The sequence below is a fragment of the Poecilia formosa genome, unplaced genomic scaffold, assembly GCF_000485575.1.
Source record: "Poecilia formosa unplaced genomic scaffold, Poecilia_formosa-5.1.2 Scaffold25, whole genome shotgun sequence".
Classification (NCBI taxonomy): Eukaryota; Metazoa; Chordata; class Actinopteri; order Cyprinodontiformes; family Poeciliidae; genus Poecilia; species Poecilia formosa.
The window spans coordinates 1,314,134-1,338,408 of record NW_006799964.1 but is presented as its reverse complement, the minus strand read 5'-3'; the positions used below and the strand labels follow the sequence as shown (position 1 = coordinate 1,338,408).

The 24,275-nt window shown below is 38.9% G+C and overlaps 1 protein-coding gene across 5 annotated transcripts in view; it reads left to right on the top strand.

Annotated features, from left to right (window-relative positions):
- Positions 1-24,275, top strand: part of ntrk2a (neurotrophic tyrosine kinase, receptor, type 2a) — a 99,596-nt gene that overhangs the window by 59,493 nt on the left and 15,828 nt on the right. For 4 of the 5 annotated variants that reach the window (XM_016669479.1, XM_016669482.1, XM_016669480.1 and 1 more), the window contains 5 exons: positions 5,188-5,376; positions 12,752-12,882; positions 20,565-20,737; positions 20,931-21,086; positions 22,103-22,193. In XM_016669479.1, the coding sequence (XP_016524965.1) occupies positions 5,188-5,376; positions 12,752-12,882; positions 20,565-20,737; positions 20,931-21,086; positions 22,103-22,193 (740 nt within the window). The remainder of the gene's footprint in view (positions 1-5,187; positions 5,377-12,751; positions 12,883-20,564; positions 20,738-20,930; positions 21,087-22,102; positions 22,194-24,275) is intronic. The other variant, XM_016669481.1, reaches the window with a different exon arrangement.

Here is a 24,275-nt window from a genome sequence, read left to right as displayed (position 1 = left end):
ATATGTACACATCAGGTGTGGTGGAAATTCACTCATTCCTGTTACTTGACTGTTAAAATCCCGACATACTTGAGGCAGACTCGAAGTGGACGTCTGCAAATATCAATTTTTATGACCGTGTACACGTACTAAGTGTTGCACGGTAAACTGCTTGGTGGAAAACAATATTTGCATCGAATTGTTCTACCTGTGACACCGAGCTGATAAGGTTAAGAGCCAGCGCACCCAGACGCAAGAGCACGCAGCGTGACTTCCACTTACTGTCACGCGGTGACAGGTGTGTTGAGGATTCCCTGATGGAGAAAAAAACAGGGCTACGCACCCAATTACCTCATCAAACCTGCTAGCACCCATTAGGATTGTAGGAAATAAAGGAGTTTGTCACGAGAGAATTTTAGGCAATCGGTACGCTCGAGTATGAAGACCGAACTACGTGGACAGTATGCACTGAGTCTGTGTGGCTCACAATGAGTTTCCACATGATGCCCAGCTATGTGGGGATCTTTAGAAACACAAATTTTTACATGAACCTGTAAAGCTGCTTTCACGAGTTAGCACCCCATGTCACACGCTATCCTCTTGTTGAAATGAAAATGTTTATAAAAATGTTAGGTGATGCCCCATTTCTTCATTGACCAACATCTTTGTGACAGATGTACAAACTGATATCTTACCAGCAGGTGAAAACATTTATAGTGATTCATTCTTTAGCATCTTTATTCCCTTTGTCTTCTTCCACAGGAGGCTGTCTGCAGTCAAACTCAGGTTTAAACCAACTAAGTGTTACTGAGGCTCCATCTGTTTGCTCATGAATCTGCCCTGTCTACCGCCAGATTAATCTTTGAATGGGACTTTTTCTGGTCCCTTTTTAGAAGGGCAAAGGCTCATAAATGATGTTTCACCACTGTTTTCAAGTGTTATTATTGGGAGAGGTTGAAGGATCACTTTTTAAAACCACAATCTCTCAAGCATCCCTTTGAATATACATCAGTCATTCTACAAAGCAGAGCTTTTACCTGTTTTTACTCCACTCGCTGATCTGAAAACAATGACATAAAGCTTCTGGCAGCTTCAGAGCTCATTTCCCTGCCACCCACATCTGAGCTGTGGCCTGCATTTTGAACGCATCGTAGTTTATTGACAGCTGCGCAGGCCTCCACTCTCCACCAGTTTAAACACCAGTTCCATGTCTATTAACGGTGTAGGGTCACGACCTGACCCCTCTTATGCCTTTGTGTCTGCTTACCGTCTCTCCCTGCCTCTCTTCTTCGCATCTTTTCATCCCCCTTTTTACACCGTAACTCCCAGAGGAGGCTGGGCCACCTCTCTCTGTCTCCAGATGCACACAGGCTCCTGTCAGCTCTGAGCTTAACGGTATTTATAACGATCTGACCCTGGGACCTCTCTGTGGTAATGATCTGCAGCCCCTCCCAGCACAAACACACGCACAAGCTGACAGACAATAACCTGCACTCCTGTCTCCATCATGTTGTTTTCTTCCTCATGTTGAGATGGATTTAGAGTTATTAACGTTCCCCAGTGAGAACATTTGTAGGAATTGTGACAAGATGAATTTTTCACATTTTGTTGTTTTAGTGGCGTTTGGGAAACTAATATTCTGGTGAAACTACTCTTCCTCGTATCTGTTGCAAATTAAACATTCTGGCTTCTTCCTATAAACATATAAAATCTCTTTGGCTTTTGAGCATTTCCACAAATCATATGAAAGTTGTTCAAAGCTTTTACAGACGGGTATCTTTCTCCAGAAAAATGAAAAAGCATTTCTGTTACTGGTTAAGATGGATCATCTCTTTAAAAATTTTCTAGTTCAGCGTCTGTTACGTCTCTGAGGCTTTTAGAGAACCTGAACATTTCAAACTCCTTGGATTTGACCTTTCACCTACAAAAACTGCTCTTCTCCAGGCTCCCTTTTGATCTTTTCAAAACAAATTCTGATTGTAATGAGCTAATTTAAGAGTTCTTACTTCAAAAAGTGGTTTTTACCGGCTACCTAGCCAGAAGTGACTCCAACTTTAACCAAAGTTTGTCTCTGATTGGTTGATCTACAACTCATGACAAACCTTTCCTGAGAACCTTTTAAGTCTAGGACACCGATTTATGTCGATGTAAAATTGTGCAATAGGCATTAAAATGGTTTAACATTGCAAAGTCACGCTGCAATAAAATTGTTGTGCATTATAACGTTGTTGATTTTATTTAAGTTTTTTCCAAAGACACAGATGCTTCAGATGTGCAGAAAATGTTTTCAAACCGTTTTTGTACTTTTGTCGAAGACGTGAGGCCCCAGAATTATCTGTTTAAACGATATTTTTAAATAACATAAGCAAATAGGAGGTCAAATTACAAATCTTGGTGTTGGACTCAGGTGATGGTGCCAGACTTCACAGCCAACACACACGTTAACAGCACACACATGCTTGAAACCTCCCTACACAGAAAAACAAACTATTGTGCTCTTGCTTTCATTCTTTGTCTCTCTTTCTCTCAAGGCCTCGTCTCTCCCCTCATGAGTCACCAACACACACACGCACACACACACACATACACACACACACAGGGTGCTTTAGATTCACACACAAACACAATTTCTCAGCTCCACTCTCTAAATCCAGCCCTGTCAACAGCACTAGAGCCTGATATGAGGCCAGGGACAGAGGAAATGAACAATGTGAAGTATTATTATGATACAGCGGAGCCGACTACACATGAGAGGGAAAACATCTCCTGCGCTTCATGTTCTGGGAAATAGATCTGAAGTCACTGGACACCTTTTCTGTTCTTGAGGTTTTCTGTCTTGTAGACGCCTATACGGCACTGAGCTCACTTCCGTTATGTTTGTGTGTATTTTTCATTATACAGCGAGTTGCAAAATGTTTAAGACCATTTGGACCGTCTCCCCCACCCCCTGCTCACAAGAGTTGGACAACAGTACAGAACTGGAAGCATGAAGCAGACTCACTCACTCGTTTTTTTTATTGGTTTACCGAAGGGACAGACTCTGAAAAGCAGTGTTTAGTTAATGTATTTACACAGCTTTACGCAAGAATGTTAAAGATCATTAATGCTCGTTTTACATCAATCATTAGTGATGCCACTGGAAAGGTGGCTGTGGAATCTCTATATGGTTTCTAAAATAAATAAACATAGGAGTGTTTAGGTGTAGGAGTTGTTACAGTTCTGTTTAAATTGTGGATGATTAACACAGTGAAAAAGCGCACACTTTTATTAGCGTTCTGAACTCTTACAGATACATTTCTCCTCTTCACTCACAATGAAGCGAGCAGCCACTTCACTGTTTTACTGGAGGGCATTGGGGGATTTTCACTGTAGATCCACATTTTATTGCCTGTGTAAAACTGGTGCACGAACACATTAGTGTAACTTGTATTGTTTCAGTGGACAAAACTACACAACCAGATAGAGGATTTTTAAGTGGCTTTCCAGGAGTTAAAGGTGGTGGAAACAAGCCTGAAATTGAGAATCGATGCATCTGCAAAATGTAACTACGCCTTAATGATGCAGTCTGCTGCAAGAAAGGGATTGAGTTTGCTTTTTCCGGCTCTTATATTTGCAGAAAATTAGCAGCGGTGTCACAAGGGTTTACAGTCGCTGACAAACTTCAGACACTGTATTCATTTCCTTAATTAAAAGCTAATATCAGCCTCCGTTGTGCTGCCTAAACAAACCATTTTCCTCTAACAGGTTTGGGCTCGGTGTCTGACTCATGCCATCCCACCTTTCATATTTTCTTCGTCACTTAATGTTTTTCCTTTTTGCATTTTTTTTCAGAACAATTTGCATAACTAGATGCATTCATTTTCATTTACAGTGAAAGGTCTTTTTGGCCCATATTTGCAATGAGATAATTTTCGTTAAAAAAAAAAAAAAAAAAACATCAATGTTGCAGAGTCTACATTTTTGTAGGTTTAAATGTAACAGCTGATAATGAAATATTTAAGTATTTGCTCAGCTTGGCTTCGTATGGCCAATATTAACCATTTATTATAAACACTGCTAAAGCAGGTATATATATAAAAAAAAAAACCTTGAGGTGAAGTGGTATTTTAAACAAAAAAAAAAAAAAATAGAAAACTTCTTGTTTTAGCCACTGGGCTGAACAAGAACATTATTTATTTTGCCGTCACACACAGGAAGCTGGATGGTAAAGAAGATTTTTGTCAAGCACACATAGAGACCCTCCTCGCACTCATTCTGCCTCCATAACAACAATTAAACCACATCTATGCAAACTGTTTGTTAGGAGTTATGTGAGAAAGAAGATTTTTCTGTCATACAAACGTAAACAATATCATATTGCAAACCTCTACTGAGACTTTAAATGGGACTGTGTGCTTGGGTCAGATGAGGCTAAGTTTGAGCTTTTTTTCAACAAACACTAAAACAAATGCTAAATGTGTGGACAAGCACTTCATGCCCACTGTTGAGTACACTGAAGGATTTCTAACGTCATTGGCCTGTTTCTCTTCTAATTGTCCAGAGATCCATGTTAGAGTGAATGACATGAAGATCACTTTGAAATGTCAGGAGTTAAAAAAAAAAGGTTTACTCGACCAGCAAAGTGGAAATGGGCTGTACCTTGGTTGAAGTGAGCTGTGGAGCAGAGAGAGCAATCTGAAGCGTCGTGTGAGTTTGTGCAAAGAGGGGAGTGGCCACATTGTTTCATCCAAGATGTAAAAAGATATATTTTTTTTAACAATTTGTACAGTGAACTGTTATTTCCAACTCAAATTATGAACAGAACCTGAAAAAACAGGATTGATATGAGCCATAACTGCATTCAAAATCAGAGAAACATTTACCTAGACTGATCTGAACCATCGGGAAGCAGGTTTTAGAAGTTTACATAGCATTGATCAGACCTCTTGAATGTAAAATATGTTCTGTAAATCTATTAGAACTATTTGCAACAATGTGATAGCGGTTAAAGGAGAATAGATATTTGCCAAATGCTTGCTGGCTGGCTGGCTGGCTGGCTGGCTGGCTGGCTGGCTGGATCTTTCAGGAAATGCTAAATTTTTAGTATCAATCTTCAGGTGTCAACCTCAATCTGTGTGAGTAGCAAAGCCTCCAACCCAACGCAGCTCTAACACTATGAGCTGGTTTCATTTTTCAGTCTGACAGTGTGATTTATTTTCGCTTCCTCAGGACCGTCTTCAGTGATCAGCAATGATGACGACTCAGCTTCTCCTCTTCATCATGTCTCCAACGGCAGCAACACTCCCTCTTCCTCAGAGATGGGCCCTGATGCTGTCATCATCGGCATGACCAAGATCCCAGTGATAGAAAACCCTCAGTATTTTAGGAGCACCAACAGCCTGCTGAAGACTGACACGTGTAAGTAAACCTACACATGCACAACTACTGAAGTTGGAACCAATTACTAAGTATAGACATGGGATACATTGGCGGCCATGCAAACACTTTGGTCCGGCAAGACACTGACCTTTGGGTTGGTAGATACAAGCTTTACAGAAACTTTGTCAAATTCCTTTTGGACAAACTTGCACCACCAGCTCAGAATCGATTAATGCAGCTTAGAAGAGCTGAAGAAGTTACCACAAGGAAATCGTTTCAAATCAGTTGTACGAAATGTTTACATCACAAAGAGCAATTGAATAAAGGAAGAAAAGGAGAAACAAAATGGAGATTAAAATACAGTGAAATGAAGAAGGAAAGAGAAACTCAAGGAGAACAGAAGGAACAAAGCAACAGACAAATATACAGAGAACACGCAGGGATATTGACCTGCTCCATCAATATGACATTATGATTATTGGCGAGTAATAAAAGCCTCTTCAGGCTTTGGCCTTGTGTAGTAATAAATAATAGATTTGCATTTGTCTGCATGTTCGTGTGTGTGTGCGTGTGCTTTTTTTGGAGGATAGGTATGTTAGAGGGTATACTAATGAGAGACTCCGGGTTGACCTCTTTGGTCCCGCTATATAACTGAACAGCTTACTAGGATTTACAGCTGAAAGACAAGAATGAAGGCTCTCTGGATCGATGCCAATCAATAGCATACTGTGGTGTCTGCGTAGGTCCTTTTCTTTGTATTTTTTTTAAAAAGAAATATCACAGTCATTACAATCATTGCTCTATGTGCCTCTTTTGAGTCACATTCAAGCAATATGCTTTAAATACAGCCTGTATCTGAGCGATTATTTGGCAATGGGGCCTTTAGAGACAGGTACAATTGGCTTTGATGGAGACATTTTGGCAAAGTGGCTCTTGGTTGCTCTTTAATCATGGCTTTAACCAGCTTGTCTCTTCAGTAGTGGGTATGCGTTGCTACTTAAATGATTGCAGAGATCTGTTCCTGGCAGCAGAGAAGCAACAATTACTGTGCAGAGATGATGGATCCATGCTTAATCACGGGAAACGTTAGATGTGTTGCACGGCTTCAGTTGTGCAGCTTTTCTTCAGAAGTGAACACCTCATTAACAATAATAACATCAGAGGAGGCATGATTGTTGGAAACCATAATAGATGCATTAGGAAGCGGTTACTGCAAAACGTGCAGGTTTGTGGAAGCACAATTTGCTGTGGTAATGATTGACCAGTTTAATCTCTGCATACACTCAGTTTATAGTTAATTTACTGTGCAGTTCAGAGACACTATGGCATGAATAAAGGCTGAAAGTATTTTTGGTTGCAGCTTGGTGTGAAAACAGAGTTATTTACTGATGGTCAGATTTGTGTCATTTGAACTTGCCAGTGTTTATTAACCTTGTCAGAATTACTTCAATATGACATTTTTTTTCGTGGAGGAAATTAATTTTACGTTCAGGAAGCTTTCACCTTCAAGAAGTCTTTAAACCTTAATTTATTTTTTGAAAGAACTACTACAACAGACATTATCATTAATCGTCATTAGTAACGACGACTAAAAAACATAATGAGATGTAAGCAATTTGAGTCACTAATAAGCAACATAGTCTTATGTTTACGGACGTCGGTTTTACTGTAAAATGTTAAAAAGTTTAGTAAAAGAAAACTAATTCTAAGTAACCCTCATGGTTTAAACTATTTAAGGTGATGTTTCTATATTCCTTTTATAAAATGTGTATTTTTGAAAGAGAGCGCAACACTGATGGTTAGTGTAGTACAGTCAGTTTGCTGGCGCAGCAATTAAACTAGAAACTTATACAAGCGTAAAAATCTTGGCTCAGCCCAGATTATAAAACTGCCAATGAATCAATAAAAACCAAATTATACAAAATAAAATTGGGAAAACTGAATTACTGGTTTTAACAAGACGCAGGTGACTCTTCTTGGCCATGTACACTAGCTTTCCAAAAAATAATTGTTTCCTCATTTATGCGCCGCAAGCCATGCTAAGAAGCTGCTCGTTTTATCGACATGTTCATGACGAAGCAGATGATTTTTCTATCTTTCAAACTTTATGTACGGTTTCAGCATAAATACTATTATTAATTTTAAACAACAGGTTTTTTTTAAAAGCTATTTAGGCTTTTGAAAGTGGGGTGATGTGGAGATAAGCTCAGCAGTCAATATGTTTGGTGTAGTAGCTAGCCGTAAAACAGGTTCATGCAAAGTACAATATTTTTCACATTACTGTGATTTACATTAGTTTTTTATGTAAACTTAAGACAGTGGGTCTGTTATTTGTGGTCAGTAAAGTTCAATATAAATTAGAAAAGCTGCAAAGTATAATTTGGGAATAAAATTCCCTTATGGAAAAGTTATGAGGTGCAGAGCAGCACTAATCCCATCAGGGGATTTTAGGACATTAGGAGCAAAAAGCTAAACTATATGAATGAAAAGTGTAACTTGAAATAGTACCTAGAATATCTAAAGTTTTTTGTAGTAAAAGTCAGACTTCACAAACAGGCTCAGACAAAGTCCTGACTGTTAGCTCTGGATTGAGAGAGCAACACTCCTCTCTCTACATCACGTATTAAATCACTCAGTTGTTCCATCATTATTATCCAGTCAAATCTCAGGGTTCATATTTTGTTTCAACCACGGTTTACCGTCCTTCTGGAAAATGTTATTCATATGTCAACAGAAGAGCACAGTGTTCATAAACACCCATTGACAAGCACACTTCCTCGTGCACTCGCACGTCAAAAAATGTAGGTCACAATTAGTTACGCCTCGTAGTAAGAGGGCATGTGGTGGCTCACTTATAGAAAAAATGCAGAGGAAAACCAGAGACACGAGATCAGCTCAGATTGTATCGGGGAAGAGTTTGGCATAGCTGGATTTCTTCTCGCTAACCATCTGTCAAACACCGTTTCATCTGACCTGTTGGACTGCCTGGTTCCAGCAAAGAGACACACTATTTCCAAGCTGCTGAAGTTGTTTTATGTCACCATAAAAAAGTATTTTGGACAGATGAGACAATCAGGAGTAAAGAAAAGGACAGACGGCGAACAGGCTACAATTAATGTTTTAGGTGCTTAGAAGATGCTGATCAAATTGGATCTCTTAGGAGGTTATGAAGACATTTAGAGCTGTCCATGTAAATGAACTGCCAAAGATGTTAGAGAAAGTAGTTTGGGAACATTCATTCCCTTTGCTTTTAAAACAGAGTTTGAATGCCGATGAGAACTGCTAAGCAAACAGGAGTAAATTTAAGAACAGATTGAGGAAGATTAAATGAAGGTAAATACAATAAATAACTCATTTTTAATACCAGATATCATGTACGTGAAACGTATTAAATGTGGTCGACTGCACATCATACACGTTCCAGAGCAGAGGTTTAACAAGCAGCTGTCATAACAGTAAAACAAAAACCTTAAATTGCCAGGTACGGAAATTACATTTACTTATACATTCTTCTTTTATGAATGGATAATAATTACACTGACACATTACTTGTGCAATAAAAAGAGAATCCACTGTAAAAGAGAGCCAACAGGGCTTCACGCCAAAGGAAAATAAAGGAGATGGAGGAAGCATTGGTCTGCACACATCAATTTATTTGCTATTTGAAGATGTTAATTAAGGAGAAGTGGCGCAAGGCACTTTCATGGACAAATACTTACAGCCACAGTAGGAAATGGTGTGGAGAGGTAATTAGATGGTTAAATAGCGGGTAGCTGTCTTTTAGGGAACATGGGTTCGTTGTATTCTGCTGTTGCATGGAGAATTGTAACTAATTATGTGAACTGTATGCACGCCCCTTCAAATAAAGTGTTACCAAAACTTTTCCTACAGTTCTGAGGCTACTTAGGCCTACTTTACAACCAAAACTGAAAAAGCACAAAATTGCATCAACCTTTGTGCACATTACGTGATAATAAATGTGTCACGGCCTTCTAGTTTCCAAAAAACAATATTCCAACAAAGGCCGTGGGTGTTAACAGGTGGTTTTTGATTTGAACGCACTTCCGACTTAATTTGTTTGAAAAAAATAAATTATTTATTTCTGGTAAAAAAAAATTAGCGACAAAATAATTACCAAAAATGTCCTACAACCTAGCCAAAATCAAAATTTAACTTAATATGATGGAAAGTGGAAAGTGGTCAAAAAATCATTTACAAAAAACCCCCCATCCACAAAACAAACATTTGCCAAACAATGCCTCCCCCAAGCACCCGGTGTGTTTTTAATTGCTCAAAATAATGGGAGGGTCTAACCAATTACCAACATAATCTAATCAATTCAAATATACAAATTAACTACAGATTTTGGATCTACAATAACTTAAATAAATTCTAACTTCCCAAAATAGAAAACTAAATTAGTAGAAATTACAATTTGCAAACTTTACATAGATGGCCACAACAAACTGCATTTTTCTGTTGCTGTTTTAAACCACACAATTCTCTGGCTTTGTCTATTATTTGTAACTTATCACAAAGGAGCATGCTGATTGTTTTTCAGCAGATGTTTTCAGCAAAGACATGGAGCATTTGGTGATTATTAAAAAAAAACAAAAAAACATTTCAAAGTAAGGTAAATATTTTTAAGTCACATTTTCCAAACAGCAATCTCTACATAAAGAATTGCAGTGGACTCCTCATAATTTACCTTCACAAATCTTTAATTTAACAAAGGATAGTTTTTAGTCAGAGGTTTTTTAAACTTAGCTGCAACACAGACAGCTACAGCAGATCCCTTCCTTCCCCCAGCCACCACCATTTATAAGAACTCAATAAAAAAAACAAAAAACATAGGTAGCGGGAGTTAAACCAAGTCAAATCAGGTCGAGTTTATTTCTTTAGCACATTTCTGCAGTTGCTACTGCATTTGCAGCCTCTGTAATTAACAACACATTTTTTCATTTCAGTGGAAAGTCTCACTATGACCAAAGTATAAGTGAAAGCTCAGCTTAGTGTTGCGTTTGATTTGGCTCAGAAATTAAACAGATATTTCATCCAGTTGGGGAGAAAAAAAACTCCCTCCCGTTTTGATTTTCTGTTTTGTTGCAAACACAGATGCAAACCAGGTTAAGCAGAGATGCTTTGTCAAATGTTTTAAAGGAACGCAAATAAATAACACAAACAAAATTTATTATTTCATTTCACTTTTAGAAGGAATAATATACAGCAGAAAATATTATCTTCTATAAATCATAATCAGGTCATGGGCTTAAAAATATGACATCAACTTTTTATCAAAGCGATTCTTTTATACCTTGAACTCACCGCCTGAGGCATTGTTAAATTGCTACATGGCAGGAAAGCGACGGAGCAGGCAAGGTGCTGGACATATGCAATCAGTCTTAAACAATGTCCTCCTTTCATGAAGTCCACTTTTTAAACGTGTTCATTTTGACATCAAACAGGTCAGTGAGGAGACGAGGCTGGTGTGTATCTGGGTCAAATCACGTCCATAGTAACGGTTTTGATAACAGCCTGATGCTTCTGGTGAAAATATCACAAGAAAGGAGTACTGTGTAGTCTGAAACCGATGTTAAATATTCTAGAGTATTAAATATATAATAACACTTTTGTTCTGTTTCTGTCTGTATGACACTGTTGTGGTTAACATCGCCAGTTTACAGTGTGGATCAATGCGACTGATTCTCAGAAACTGGCTGGGCTTTAATGTGATATTCTGAGCGGACAGCTTTTCTTTAAATATGCCTCCTAATCTCATCATGCATAAATCTCCTTTATCCTCCTTCATGGGCTGATGTGTGTGTGTTTCAGGGTATTCCCAAGCTCGTGTGCCTCAGGTTTTCTTATGCATCAACATCTGGGCCGTAAAAGCCAAGGGTTAATGAAGTATAAGTAAGGATAACACAGTGTTAATCATCCTGTATCATAAGACATTGAGTCATAATTACGGTGAAAAGCCAAATTTTCTTGAAATCAGCTGGCATAGAGTCACAAATTCCTTAGCAACAGAAAACAGTGTTGCTCCCTCTGAGCCAACTGTGGGTGAGCTGGCAGCAGGAGGAGATTACATGCATTAAGCAAAACAGAGGCGCAGTGTATTATGGTACATCTGAACAGATAAATACCAAAACTACTGATTACTTTTCAAAATTTTACTATTTCTCTTAGAAACGTGCAGGTTGGAACCCAAGCTGCAAGTAGCAAAAGCAATTTGCAAGGATTGGAAACCATTGCTTTTTTTTTTTTTGTTTATTTATTGCGACAGAAACCACATGTGGTGCAAGAAGGATTTTCAAATCATGTATTTTTGCTGAAAAAAAAAAGAAGAAAATTGTGAGAAAATGACCAATTAGGAATAATTTGTAGGTTTTAAGCACTGTGGGAAACATGGAGGAAACAAGACATCAAAAAATATTTGACTGAAGTTTTTTTAAAATGAATTTAGCGACAGCGAAACAACACTGAAAGCTCACCTACAGCTACCAGCTGTTCTTACTTTGTTTTCATACTAATTACAGGATAATGGCAGCACCTTATACAACAGTCATCGGGCCTTATCGTTACTGTTAATGCATAGAGAAAATGCAGTATAAAAAAGACAAGGTCAAATTTTGCTCTCTAGGGATTTCTTATCTTTTCTCTTTGTGTGGCATAGAACAAAAACAAGAGAAATGGGGCGACATTGCCCTGCAACTGCAACAACTTATACTTTCCTATTTTTAGTCTAAAATACCAAAGATTAAATCATCCTACAATATAGTTTTTAAAGTGCTCTTTGCTAAAAACGAGGCAAAACATAAACAATCAACTTAAGGATGATGTACCTGTATTAATATTCATTGCCTAAATCCCCAAGTCCAGTGCAAAGCATTAGACGCTGTTTTGCTAAGGATGTCTCCACTGGACTCCAGGGCAGTCAAATAATGAGTCATACCTCTCTGTCTGGCGATCTAACTAATAAGTATGGGTTTGGTGGTTGATAGGAGAACAGCACTTGCCTGAATGCATCGTTTCAAGAGTAAAGTTGATGGTGTGAGGCTGTTTTTCAGCAGTCAGGCTCGGTCCATTAGTTCCAGTGGAAGGAACTCTCATTGCTCCAACATATTAGGACGTTTTGGATAAATTCTACCTCCCTACCTTGTGGAAACAGCGTAGGCTTCAACACGACTGTGCAACAATAAACAAAACAATAAACGGACTTGTTGCTCATATGCAAACTTCTGGTTTTGACATTTCTCAATACGTAAAACTGTTGAATATTTTTCCTTCTCAGTCATAAACATCACAAAATCTGATTTTAAAAAACCTACATGCCTCAGCAATAAGCAAATTTTGCCTTATGTTCATGTTTTTTTTTTTACATCCTGTCTCCTGTCTGTCTCATATTGTCCAGTTGTCCAGCACATTAAGCGACACAACATCGTGCTGAAGAGAGAACTGGGAGAAGGAGCTTTTGGAAAAGTTTTCCTGGCCGAGTGCTACAACCTTTCACCTGACCAGGAGAAGATACTCGTTGCTGTCAAGGTAATCATGAAATTACTTCCTTACATGCGTTTTACAGTTCCACGGCATGCCTTTTAAGCAGAAACATGAGCAAATAGTTCTGCTTCTGTATAGGGAGTTAGGAAATAGCACAGGAATGATCCTGTTCTGGGTTAAATCTTTATCTCCTTTATCAGTGTTTCTTATTCTGCTCTCTAATTTTCTTGACATATGTAATCATCTGTCAGAAAGCAGATATTGCATCTCTGAATACTGCGTCCTGATAAAAAAAGAAAAAAAAAAACTGGTCAGTGGAAAAGAAAATTCAAGTCATGATGAGTTTTTAAAAGAAATTTGGTCTGAAAAATGTTTTTGGTTTTAAATTAGTTAGTGAGAGTGTAGTTGAAGGTGAAATTACTGCCAGGTCAATATTAAGAAGTGATATCTGATACTTGGATTATATTCAAAACATTGAGCAATTTACAGAAGATAATCTCATGTTACTGAAAAAGATACACATCCTTCCAAGATATAATCCTTCATATGGCACTGGTGTCGTTTTTAGAATCTATGTTCACCTCCATTTCCGCTGCTATCATGACAAAGTCGTCCCTATCAAGGGTTTCTCTGTAAGAGGTAAGGTGGGATTACAGCTAAAACCGCTGACTTCCAGGATGAAATTGAGTGGCATCCCAGGAAGCATCCTTCTGTAACATGTATCTGCCCATCAGCCTCCCCATCAAGGCGGTTCTTCCTCTCTGTGCAGGTCCGCAGTGAAACAGGATCTGAATGGTGAAGAATTTTGCATTAACTATACATGACCTGTGACAGGACCACCCTTCCACCCTCTTCCTTCCTCCCCCCATCCACTAGCTTCCTCTCCTCTGCACCTCCTGCTTGCACCTGCAGTATCTTTTTTTTTCCTCTCTCCCTCTTCTGACTCATCATTCTGGCTCAGATCCTCCTCACGAAAACCCACGGATCTTTTCTTTTCTTTTCTTGGACTTCCTGTTTTCTTCCAGCTTATCCCTGAAACCACCTGCTGATGCTGCCTGCCAGCTTAGCTTCAGCTTAGTCAGCTTGCTCTACCAAATTTTCACCTGAAAAATCTCTAGAACCGGAGTTCCCGCTGACGGCTTGGAAAAGCTACGTTTATTTGTACGCATGGGTGTTTATGTGAAATTTAATAATCCTGAAGATTAAAAGAAATGTTTATCGAAAATAAAGTAAAAAATAACACTTTTTGAAATAAAATACAGTACATTAATCAGGCAATTTCTGGAGAGGAATTAATTAGGATTCCCTCATTTTTCACCTGACTAAAATTGCTAAAACCTCCTACATATGTATCATATCAAGTTCACATTATTGGAGCAACCTTACGCTTCCTTTTGATGAAGGTCTGTCAACTCCAAGCCTCAAATATTTAGTTTGCTTTCTGACAGAAAAACCCTACCTTTCTGAGGCATTTGGAAGTGAAACTATGGCAGTGAATGGGTGTGTAAAAAGGATCAAAATTATTTAAAATCGGCGATTTTTCTATACAAAAGAAGTGGAGAGTATTTTCAAAAACTGCCTTACATGCCCAGGTGTGGTTGTCCAAACAATTTCCCCCTGTGAGCAGACCGAAAGAAGTTGAATGAAGTCTCCAATAAATTAAAGACAGTAGTCATAGGACCTGCAGGGGATCTTGCTCCTGGTAATGTGAAACTCCTATGCAGGAATTGGGCATAGGGGAAACATTTGCTGTTTAAAAAACAAGACAAGAGAGCGTGTAGACCAAGAGTTTTGGAATAATGTTCTTTTGACAGATTAGTCTAAATCAGAACAGAGAATACCAAGATAAACTCAAACCAGCTGTGAAGCATAGAGCTGGAAGTGGCATGGTCTGGAAAAGCTTTGCTGCAGGATTTTGACAGTGTAGATGAAGGACATTGGGCACATCTATAAAATAAAAATAAAGCAGAAGCAGAACTGGAGCCTGCCACATGACAATGACCCAAAATATACTGCAGCATTAAATTCACCAAGAACCGGTTGAGCATTAAAACAAAGGAGTCCTGTGGTGAGTCAAAGACCTCATCTCGATGTCGTTTTGATGAAATGGGGTGACTGGAAATAAAAGAAATTCCTCAAACTGCTTACAAGTGAAGTGAGGGGTGGAGCGAACTTTCCTCAGAACGAGACTAGAAGGTGCCAGTAAAGTCCGTTTAACCAAAAAGTGCAACAGTGCCTGTTATTGTGTCGGATGTCTGAACTTTTGCTCCGCTAGAAAAGTATTGTTGATATATTTTGTTACATTACTGAAATTAGGGTTGCTTTTTGTTCGGATGCAATTGAATTAATTTCTTGCCTATAGATAAAAATCTAGATGAGACATTGATGCTAATATCGTCATGTGATTGTAAACACGACGTAGGTGAAAAGTTAAGTTACAATATTTTATTTTACTTCTTGTTCATTTTTACTGGTGTAGAAGACGTGACTTGCTTCTCCTAGTTACATTTCCTGCTGCCTGCCTTTTAATGCATTCTGAGCGGAAAGGTCACGGCTTTTAGAGATTGGTGGGCATTAAGTGGGCTTCAGAGGAATGCACTTCTATGCCCATTCGACAACGTCCCCAAGGCCGGAGCTTATTGATGCGCTGCGTGAACTTAAATAGCACTCCCAGACCTCCAAACAGCAAAATTACAACTTCCTTTTGTTTTTGTTCCTCCACTAACTTCATTTAAAACACTTTTAATCGTTTTGGAAATAGTCCACTGAGTCTGACTCCCACTTTTAACAACTTTGTTTTGCATTCACTAGTAAAGGAAAGTACAGATTTTTGAGCTAAGAATCATTTGATCGCCATTAAGGTCTGATTGCTCTATATTAAAAAAAGGAGTGTCAATTAAAATCAGACTTTTTGAATAAAAACAAAAGAAAACTTGCGCAGTTTTCCTAATTAAATTATAGAATAATTTTTTTTTCTGGTAGTTGATGTGGCTTTTGTTTAATCCTCACAAGTCCCAGAAACACGACTTGAAGGTGGTCAGTCTGCTTTTTGTTCTGCTGCAGCGCCATTACAATCAAAATGTCAATCTTTTTAATTGTTTTGGGAGAGAAGCAGGACTCTCGGCACCAGAAACAGATTTTTTTTAAAGTTTAACAATATTGTGTGAGTATCTAACACACACTTTACTAAATTTCTTATGAAGTCCAATGTGATGTTATGGTAAAGCAAAACCTCCAAACATCACTTAATGATTTGCAATTCAGGCTGCTGTCTGTTTCTTTCAGCAACTTGATGCAGTTTTTTATTTGAGATTGCAAATCTAACTCAGTTCACGTCTACAAAATTACAAAATATTTATCTAAGAGGCAAGCAAAAAGTGAAATAAGCAAGCAACACAACTCATCAGAAGGTTTAAGAAACTACAAAAACTATGTTAGATATTTTGTGAAATTAATCTGGTTTTTTGACTGTAAACACAGCAACAGCACTTGTTCCACTTCTTTGGTTGAATCTTTGATAAGTAAAACGCAATCTGGTTGACGTATTTTAGCAAGTAGATCAATGGTGTACAATATCTTGAAGAACAATCAATCTTTCAGATCCTGCGTCAAGTGTTATGTTGTTGCTTCTTAAATCCTTGCCATGATTCAAAATTTTATGTGCAAAGAATCTGCCAAACAAAATAGCAGAAAAAGAAGCTAAAAGTTGGAATAAAATATTAAAATATTGAGAGAAAGCCTAGAGAACTCCTGAGGGAAAAGCAAAGTTTAAAGTAAGATGGGATGGTTTACAACTTTGGTTTAATATTATGCTTGTCCTCTAAATAATAAATGCTCTTCTCTCCTGCTGTCTCTATCTACAAATCACCTTTCACTCGTTTTATTTTTTTTCATTCCGCCTTTCATAAATTCAAACACCATGGCAGACGAGCTGTCTGAGCACCGGTTTATAAGCTGACAATCTGCCACTGCCTCGCCATTTAAATATATAATTACACATAATTATTTTGTCCGTACAGTGCACTCTGTCTGCGCTGCAGCACGAGAACATGTCCTTGATTGTTTACCATATTAAAACATGCACTCGCTAAGAAAGTTTAATGGTGTCAGTTTGGGAGTCATTTATCAATCACCCAGTCAGCCATTACATGGAAGCTACTTTATTTTGCTCTTACTGTATATTAAACACCGAGGAGTCATCAATCAAAATCATGCTGCAGGAAGTACCGATGCTCAGTAAAACATTCACATCCATACGAATGCAGCACACTTACTTGTCTGTATCCCATCCATCAGAAACACCAAACACGTCCATTAATGTTTCTTTCTCACATGTAAATGAGTCACCACAGTTCTGAGTTAGAGGTTGTTGATTGCTTTTTTATCTGTCCAAGAACCTGAATGTGCTCAGACTGGATGACTAACAGCGTAATATTGTGGCTTTTTTGGCCTGGGAATTAAATCAACTTTGAGTTCAGTGAGTGAGAGCGTGATAGGCCGCTTGTAGACGTTTCTGCCTCACAGGGAAGTCTCGGCGGCAGCAAGCGGCCCTGGATCCAGCTTTATTATGGCCAGCTCCGTGCAGTGATTCATGATTATTTTATAGAGGTTATTCGATGCACTTCAATGATTGAGCACAGACAAGCAGTAAACAGGATCTTTGTTGAGACTAAATGTGTTCCTTATTTGACTAGCTGTAAATCCATACTCATAAAAAGTATTCTGTGTAAACTACAAAGCTGAAAATTGGAGAGAAATTGTCGGTTTCAACATCCTGGAATTAAGCAGGAAGCCAAATCACTTAGCAAAAAATATTTTTGCTAAGTGATTTTATTTTTATTTATTTATTTTCATTTATTTTATTTTTGTGCTTAACAAAAAATATCCATTCATCTTGAACTCTTGCCCGTTTTGTTGTCACAATAACAGACTTAGATTTTAAGTGGAGTTTATGTAATAGACCAACACACTGCAGCACATGATTGTGAAACTAAAAGGAAACAATTAATTGAATAATGAAACTAGTAAACAAACAGAGCACATGTAGGAAAGAAGCTACTCTCAACAATTGAGATCAAACTTACAAAATGCTACGTCTGATTGAAATCTATACATGTACATCACCCTGAATGCACCATCCCTACCATGAACTTTGTGTTGGCATCTTTGTGTTGTGAGGACAGTTTTCTTCTTGAGCGACAGGGAAGCTGGCCAGAGATTTTAGGACAGATGGATGGAGCTAAATGCAGATAATTTCTAGAGAAAAACCTTCAACTTGAGCATACACCGAGGCCTCGTAAAAACCAGTCCCTTATTCTACACTTTACTTGTACAGAGGATCTAACTCCTGCACTGTTGAGAAACAATTGCTTCCTGTAGGCGTGCACTATGTCGAGGTTTAAAATTTTATCCAATCGCTAACATTTGCCCGTGGTGTATGTAACGACACTATGATGCTTACCAAAAATTGTCTGCACTGTAAACAGCAGTCCTCTACCACAAAGAGAGAAATCCAAACAAAGTGGCTGTTAATCTTAATTCAACATACGGAAGCGTGGCCAAAACGGACTGAGTGGCTTCATTCACTTCCTCTGCTGCCGCCAAACTACGGGCAGACTACCATAGACATGATATATGCTTATATTATGTCTATGCAGACTACAATTCTAAAACGACGCAGAAAATCGACGTCATCGTTTACAACTTCTACTGTTCACTGATTGGCTGGTTGAAATTATACTTGAGAAATCCAGATCAACAGGGAAAACCCCAGCTGGAGCAGCAAAGAGAAATGGGAATGGAGCGGAATCGCGTAGAAAGGAAGCGGCCAGGTAACAGTGTGCGAGCGTTGATCCATTTTCACCTGATTTCTTAGTTGTGCAACAATTTTGAGATCTGGCCGAGTTTCATTCTAATTGTGTGCTGGACATCGTGTAGTAAAAAGGTTGTAACACTTCGCGTCCAGCTCCGAATCAGAAATACAGTCACACAAAATTAAACCCTCTGGTAAGGGTGTGGCACTGCTGAAGCAGCACCACAAATTTACCTGAAACTCTCAAAAGTCATTGAAATGGCGTGCTAGAATTAAGTACAACCAGCAATGCGATATATTAATATTATAATTGAATGTTGATTGCTTGAAAGTACACAAGTCAGTACAAAAGACAGAAATTTAAATATTTGAGTTTATGAACTTCAGATCTCTACAAAGCCACATAAAATATTTTTCCCCCAAGCATGTCTGTTTGCATATTTAATTTAAGGTTTCCTCATCTTTCTAACATTAGCATAAAACAGTTGCAGTAAAAGTTTACAGACAAGTGCAGTGAAATTAGGTTGCGGTTTTTTGACGCAGAAAGGCAAGATTTGGCAAGGACGAAAACTTTTTGCTTTTTGTTGAACCGTGTCTTCTTCTAAGGCAAGTGGCTCCTCACTTCCACGCTTTTCTTCTTCCTCATAGTTCTGGATTCAAGGCTTCAATGTGCCATAAATGCGCATACATTGTGAGCAGTCAGGTTGCATCCAAGGATCGAGTTGTATGGTGTGAGAACATGATTTGTGAGCTGTGAATTATTAAATCCCGTGATGTTGTTTGTACAGTTTGAGCTGGAGCTGAATATTACTAAAAACATCATGCAGTGCATGCTGAACTTTAGAGCCTGCAAAGGACTTGAGATGACACCTAAACATGCATGCAGAGGTACAATGAACATAGCATATTCATGCAACCCAGAGATAAATTCATTTTAAAATCTGAGGCAGAGGTGATTTTCTGAATGAGAGCAAACAACTTACAAAAATTCAGTCTGCTAACATGCAAATGAGGTAGAGATAATGTATATTGCATTAAAAGTATGGCTTCGAAGCAGCACAATACATATTCATGACAAAAAACAAGCATCTTTTTCCCTTCCACTTCTTAATTTTACTTGACTTTACGATGGTTTTTCACATATCTTCTTATCTTCTTATAGTCGTGTATGTAATCTTCATGCTGTATCCTATTACAGACTGGTATGTACATGACCAGAAAAACATTTCCTGATGCACTTTTGCTTTAATGCTGGCTGCAGAAGTTGCATGCAGTCAGGTTTTCTACCATCTGTGCTTTCTGAGCCAAGGGTTATGGGTCATTCACTTCATGACCTCTTGTTCTGTGTGTGTAATCTGAGTTTCTTTCTGTGTTTTGGTACACAGAGAGACACCGACTCACGTATATCCATGTCATATGATGTAGGAAGACAATCTATTATTCATGTAGGACAAGAGAATTTTTCTATATCTTTTTTTTTTGCATGGGAAACTAATACAGAGCCCGTATCACTTTAATTTCCTGCAACTCTTCATGCCCTATTCACACACTGACATTTCTCTCATTTCTTCTTTCTCCGTCACAGATGCTTGTGTTACTCAACCTCCCTCAAAGATTTCCTGATTCACTGAAGAGATTAAGATTAGTTTAGAAAAAGGCTGTTTTTACCTCCCCACCTTGTCTTTGACTATGTAATATTAATTTAACTCTTTGTATTCTGAGCTGGAACGCAGTTTGTTTGGGAGATCACTCTGTTTGCTTCCACTGAGAAAAAAGAACCAACATAATATGTTGAAAGCCCAGAATGAAAAATTGCTAATCATCAGCAGCGTAGAAAGCAAAAAGCGCAGAGTTTCTTTATTTGTTGCTCGGCTAAAAATGCCACTTATGTGTGCATATGTGTATGTGTTTGCAGACGCTGAAAGAGGCCAGTGAAAACGCCAGGAAGGATTTCCATCGAGAGGCCGAGCTGCTGACCAACCTGCAGCATGAGCACATCGTCACGTTCTACGGCGTTTGTGTGGAGAGCGACCCTCTCATCATGGTGTTTGAGTACATGAAGCACGGAGACCTGAACAAGTTCCTCAGGCACGTCTCGCTTCCTGATTGCACGGAGTGTTGCCAATGTGGACACACATAATAAGACAATTGGAAACAATGTTCAGCAGCAGTTTGTCATTTAAAAACTCTCCTCGAGAGAAGCTGAGTATTGCTCTGCGTCTTTTGTTTGAGGCTTCAAGTACAAAGCACATCTGAACGTTTGTCACCTGTTCTCTTGTAGGGCTCACGGACCAGATGCGGTTCTGATGGCAGAAGGCCAGACCACCAGACCCGTGGAGCTGACCCAGTCTCAGATGCTCCATATTGCCCAACAGATAGCATCTGGCATGGTCTACCTGGCTTCGCAGCACTTTGTGCACCGCGACTTGGCCACCAGGTGCGTCACTTACTACGTTATTATCTGCTTGATCGACTTGTTTCCTTCTTTTTTTTCTTTTTTTTTTATCAACAAGCAATATTGAAAAAAAATCTGTGAAATTAAATGTAAACACTCATAAATGAATTACTTTATTGTGTTATTTTCCTAAATTTAGTTGGAAAAGACAAGAAAACATTCATAAGCGTCCAAAAAGATCTCATCGAAATACTCGTCTTCACGACTTAAACAATCACTACAATTTTCCAAAAAAAGCTGAAATATTTTAGAAAAGAGCAGCCACCAAAGAAATTACAGGACACAGTGTGCAGTACATAAGATCTGTGTAATGTGGTGTCTGTCTGATAGATTCATTCATCATCACAATAGGAAATAACTGAATGAACCCTTCGAATACTGAGCCCTGAAAAGCATTTCACCTATTTTGGATTTGTTCTACTTCCACTTTTTTTTGTAGAACATGTAATAAATTTCAATATCAGATGAAAAAAGAACCCAAGTAGATACAAAATGACAAATACATTTTGATTTCATTTTGAAAAAAGTTAACCAAATCAGTCTGTGCCGTGGTGAAAAGGTAATTGCCCCCAAGAGCTAATAACTGGTTGTTCTACCCTACGCAGCAAGAATTTGCCATCAAACTTACATCAGTTTTTCATCTCTGTGGAGGAATTTTGATTCCCCCATCTGTGCAGGATAATTGACTTTAGCGACACCGAATGGTGTGAACAGCCTGTTTGAAGCCTGTTCACAGTTTAACCGGTGGAGTAAATTTATTCCACCCTCAGGAGCTGAAGTCCTGCATGTTTTGTATCTTCCCCTGCTTGAAAACACTTGAAAACAAATGAATAAGTCATCAGCAGACTCCTGTAAAACTTGGTGACAGTAAAGAGAGATAATTAAACTGTTTGATTCAGGAAAACATCAAAACACACAAGACTTCAGCCTCTGATGGCCAGCCCACCTCTGTAACATATCAGTGTTTGTATTTATTATCTGGTTATTCCTTTTTGCAGGAACTGTCTGGTGGGTGAGAACCTGCTGGTAAAGATTGGAGACTTCGGCATGTCCAGAGATGTTTACAGCACGGACTACTACAGGGTAGGTGTATGTGTCGATATCTTTTCTGGCCCTTTTTTCAACCGACCCCTCCCCTGTTTACTGCTGCATGGGTCTCCTTCTGCATCCCCCCTGCTCCGCCTCAGTCCCACACTTCGCCGCCACCCCTCACCTGAGCATGGGCATGAACTAAAGAGTTAACTTTTGTTACTGTAAGCGTTTTGTCTGCCACTTTGCTACAATATAGATACATTTTACCTTATATTTTTAAACAGATATGTTACTTTTCAATTACCTGCTTGTATAGTGATGCATAGCTGTAATTATGTTATTTTTTCTCAACTATGAGAAAGAATAACATATAAAACAATTACCATCTTCACTCTTGACCACAAGCTTCAGAACACATAGCCAAGCGGGCTTCAGAGAAAGAAAATCTCTTGCTTGTAACCAAGTTTTCTAATACATGTGAAGACATTCTAAGAAAAAAAGGAAATAGAAATGTTGTCATGCACACACAGTTGGACAAAGAACATTTTTATGCTACAGAGGAAGATCATCGGGATGTAACACCCACAAAGGGCTTCCATTAGTTTTATTGTAATGAGTGTATATCTAGAAACAGCAGAGGCAAAAACAAATGTGCCTGCACACAAACAGAGCAGCGTTAGCGCACATTTATCTGCCAACGTTGCCATATTTGTGTCATTCCCCGCCTTTACTTTGAGTGTCAAGATAACCCAGGCGTACATGAGTGAGTCAGAAGTAAATCTGTGGGGGTTTTTTTTCTCCTGCTGTACAGCTATCTGTCACTTTCCCAAAGGGCCAAGGCCTAATAAACTGTATTGACTGATCGATAGTGGCTGTCCATTTTCCAACCGTCTCCCCCATCCGCTGTGACATACTGACATGACTGACAGTGACAGATAACTCCGAGGAGGCGGGAGAGGGAGGAGTGCTCATTCAGTGACAAGAAAAATCTCTGTTTGGAATAAATAATGACATTAACAGTGACACTTTGAAAGATAATAATCTATATGACATGCAATGGATGTATTGTTCTTCTTCTTGTTGAACAGAGTCCAGAAAAAGGAAACGCTCGGTGTGCTTTGTGTTCCAGAGTAATAACTCTGCACATTTATCTAGCTAATATACTGGGGCTGTATATTAGCTAGATAAATTATGCTTTGTAATATGTCGTTGATTCATGAACACAAAGTACAGCTGCAGTGTCAAAATGGAGACAATTAGTTGAGCATTGTGACCTAGCATTTGGGTGTGTTATTTATTTATTTTTAATTTCTGCATTTAGAAAATTAAACGCATCAGGAAAAAAAAAAAAATCTCTGAGTGGGCTTCTTCAGAACGGTCTCTGTGTGACAACACATAACAACCTCCTCCTCCTCCTCCCTCTTCCTTTCACCCCTTCCTCAATAATGCCAAGTGCTGAGGCTGTATCCATGGCAACGGGTAGCGGGTGAAGGTAGCGGCGGTGAGCTCTGGAGTTGAATTCATCGTTTCTCAGGAAGAAAAGTAATCAGAGAACTTCTGCTTAGTATGCTGAGGCAGTAGTAGAGGAAGAGAGAAGGAGAGGAGGGATAGAGACAGCAGTACAAAGATGAAAGGAGGAACGAGATGGGACAGAAAACAGCAGGAGGGGAAAAAAAGGGAGGAAAAAAGTGGGATGTCAGACAGGGGAGAAAACAGATTAACAAATACAAAAAAGGAGAGAAAAGGCAGTAATAGAGCGATAAAGGAACATATTTGGAGGAGGAAGAGTGTAGAGGCTCAGGAGCCTAGAAGAGGCATCGTACAGGAGACAAAACAAAGCAGAAACCGCAACAGGGTCTCTGTCAGAGACAGAAAGAACGACAAAATAAATACAGAGGAGAACAACAGCACAGCAGAGGGGCAGTTTCAGGACGGCGGCTGCATCTCAGCACCTAGAAGAGACGGAGGTGTGTGTGTGTGTGTGTGAGTGTGTGTGTGTGTGTGGGAAGGTAGTGTGTATGGACCCAGTCATGCTCTTGCGTCAGACGGGAGCAAAGATGAGTCATAAAGGAATTGGAGCTCAGTCCCCCCACCTCTCAGCACGCATGCATGTGTGTGGAAATAGAAGCAGAGCCGATG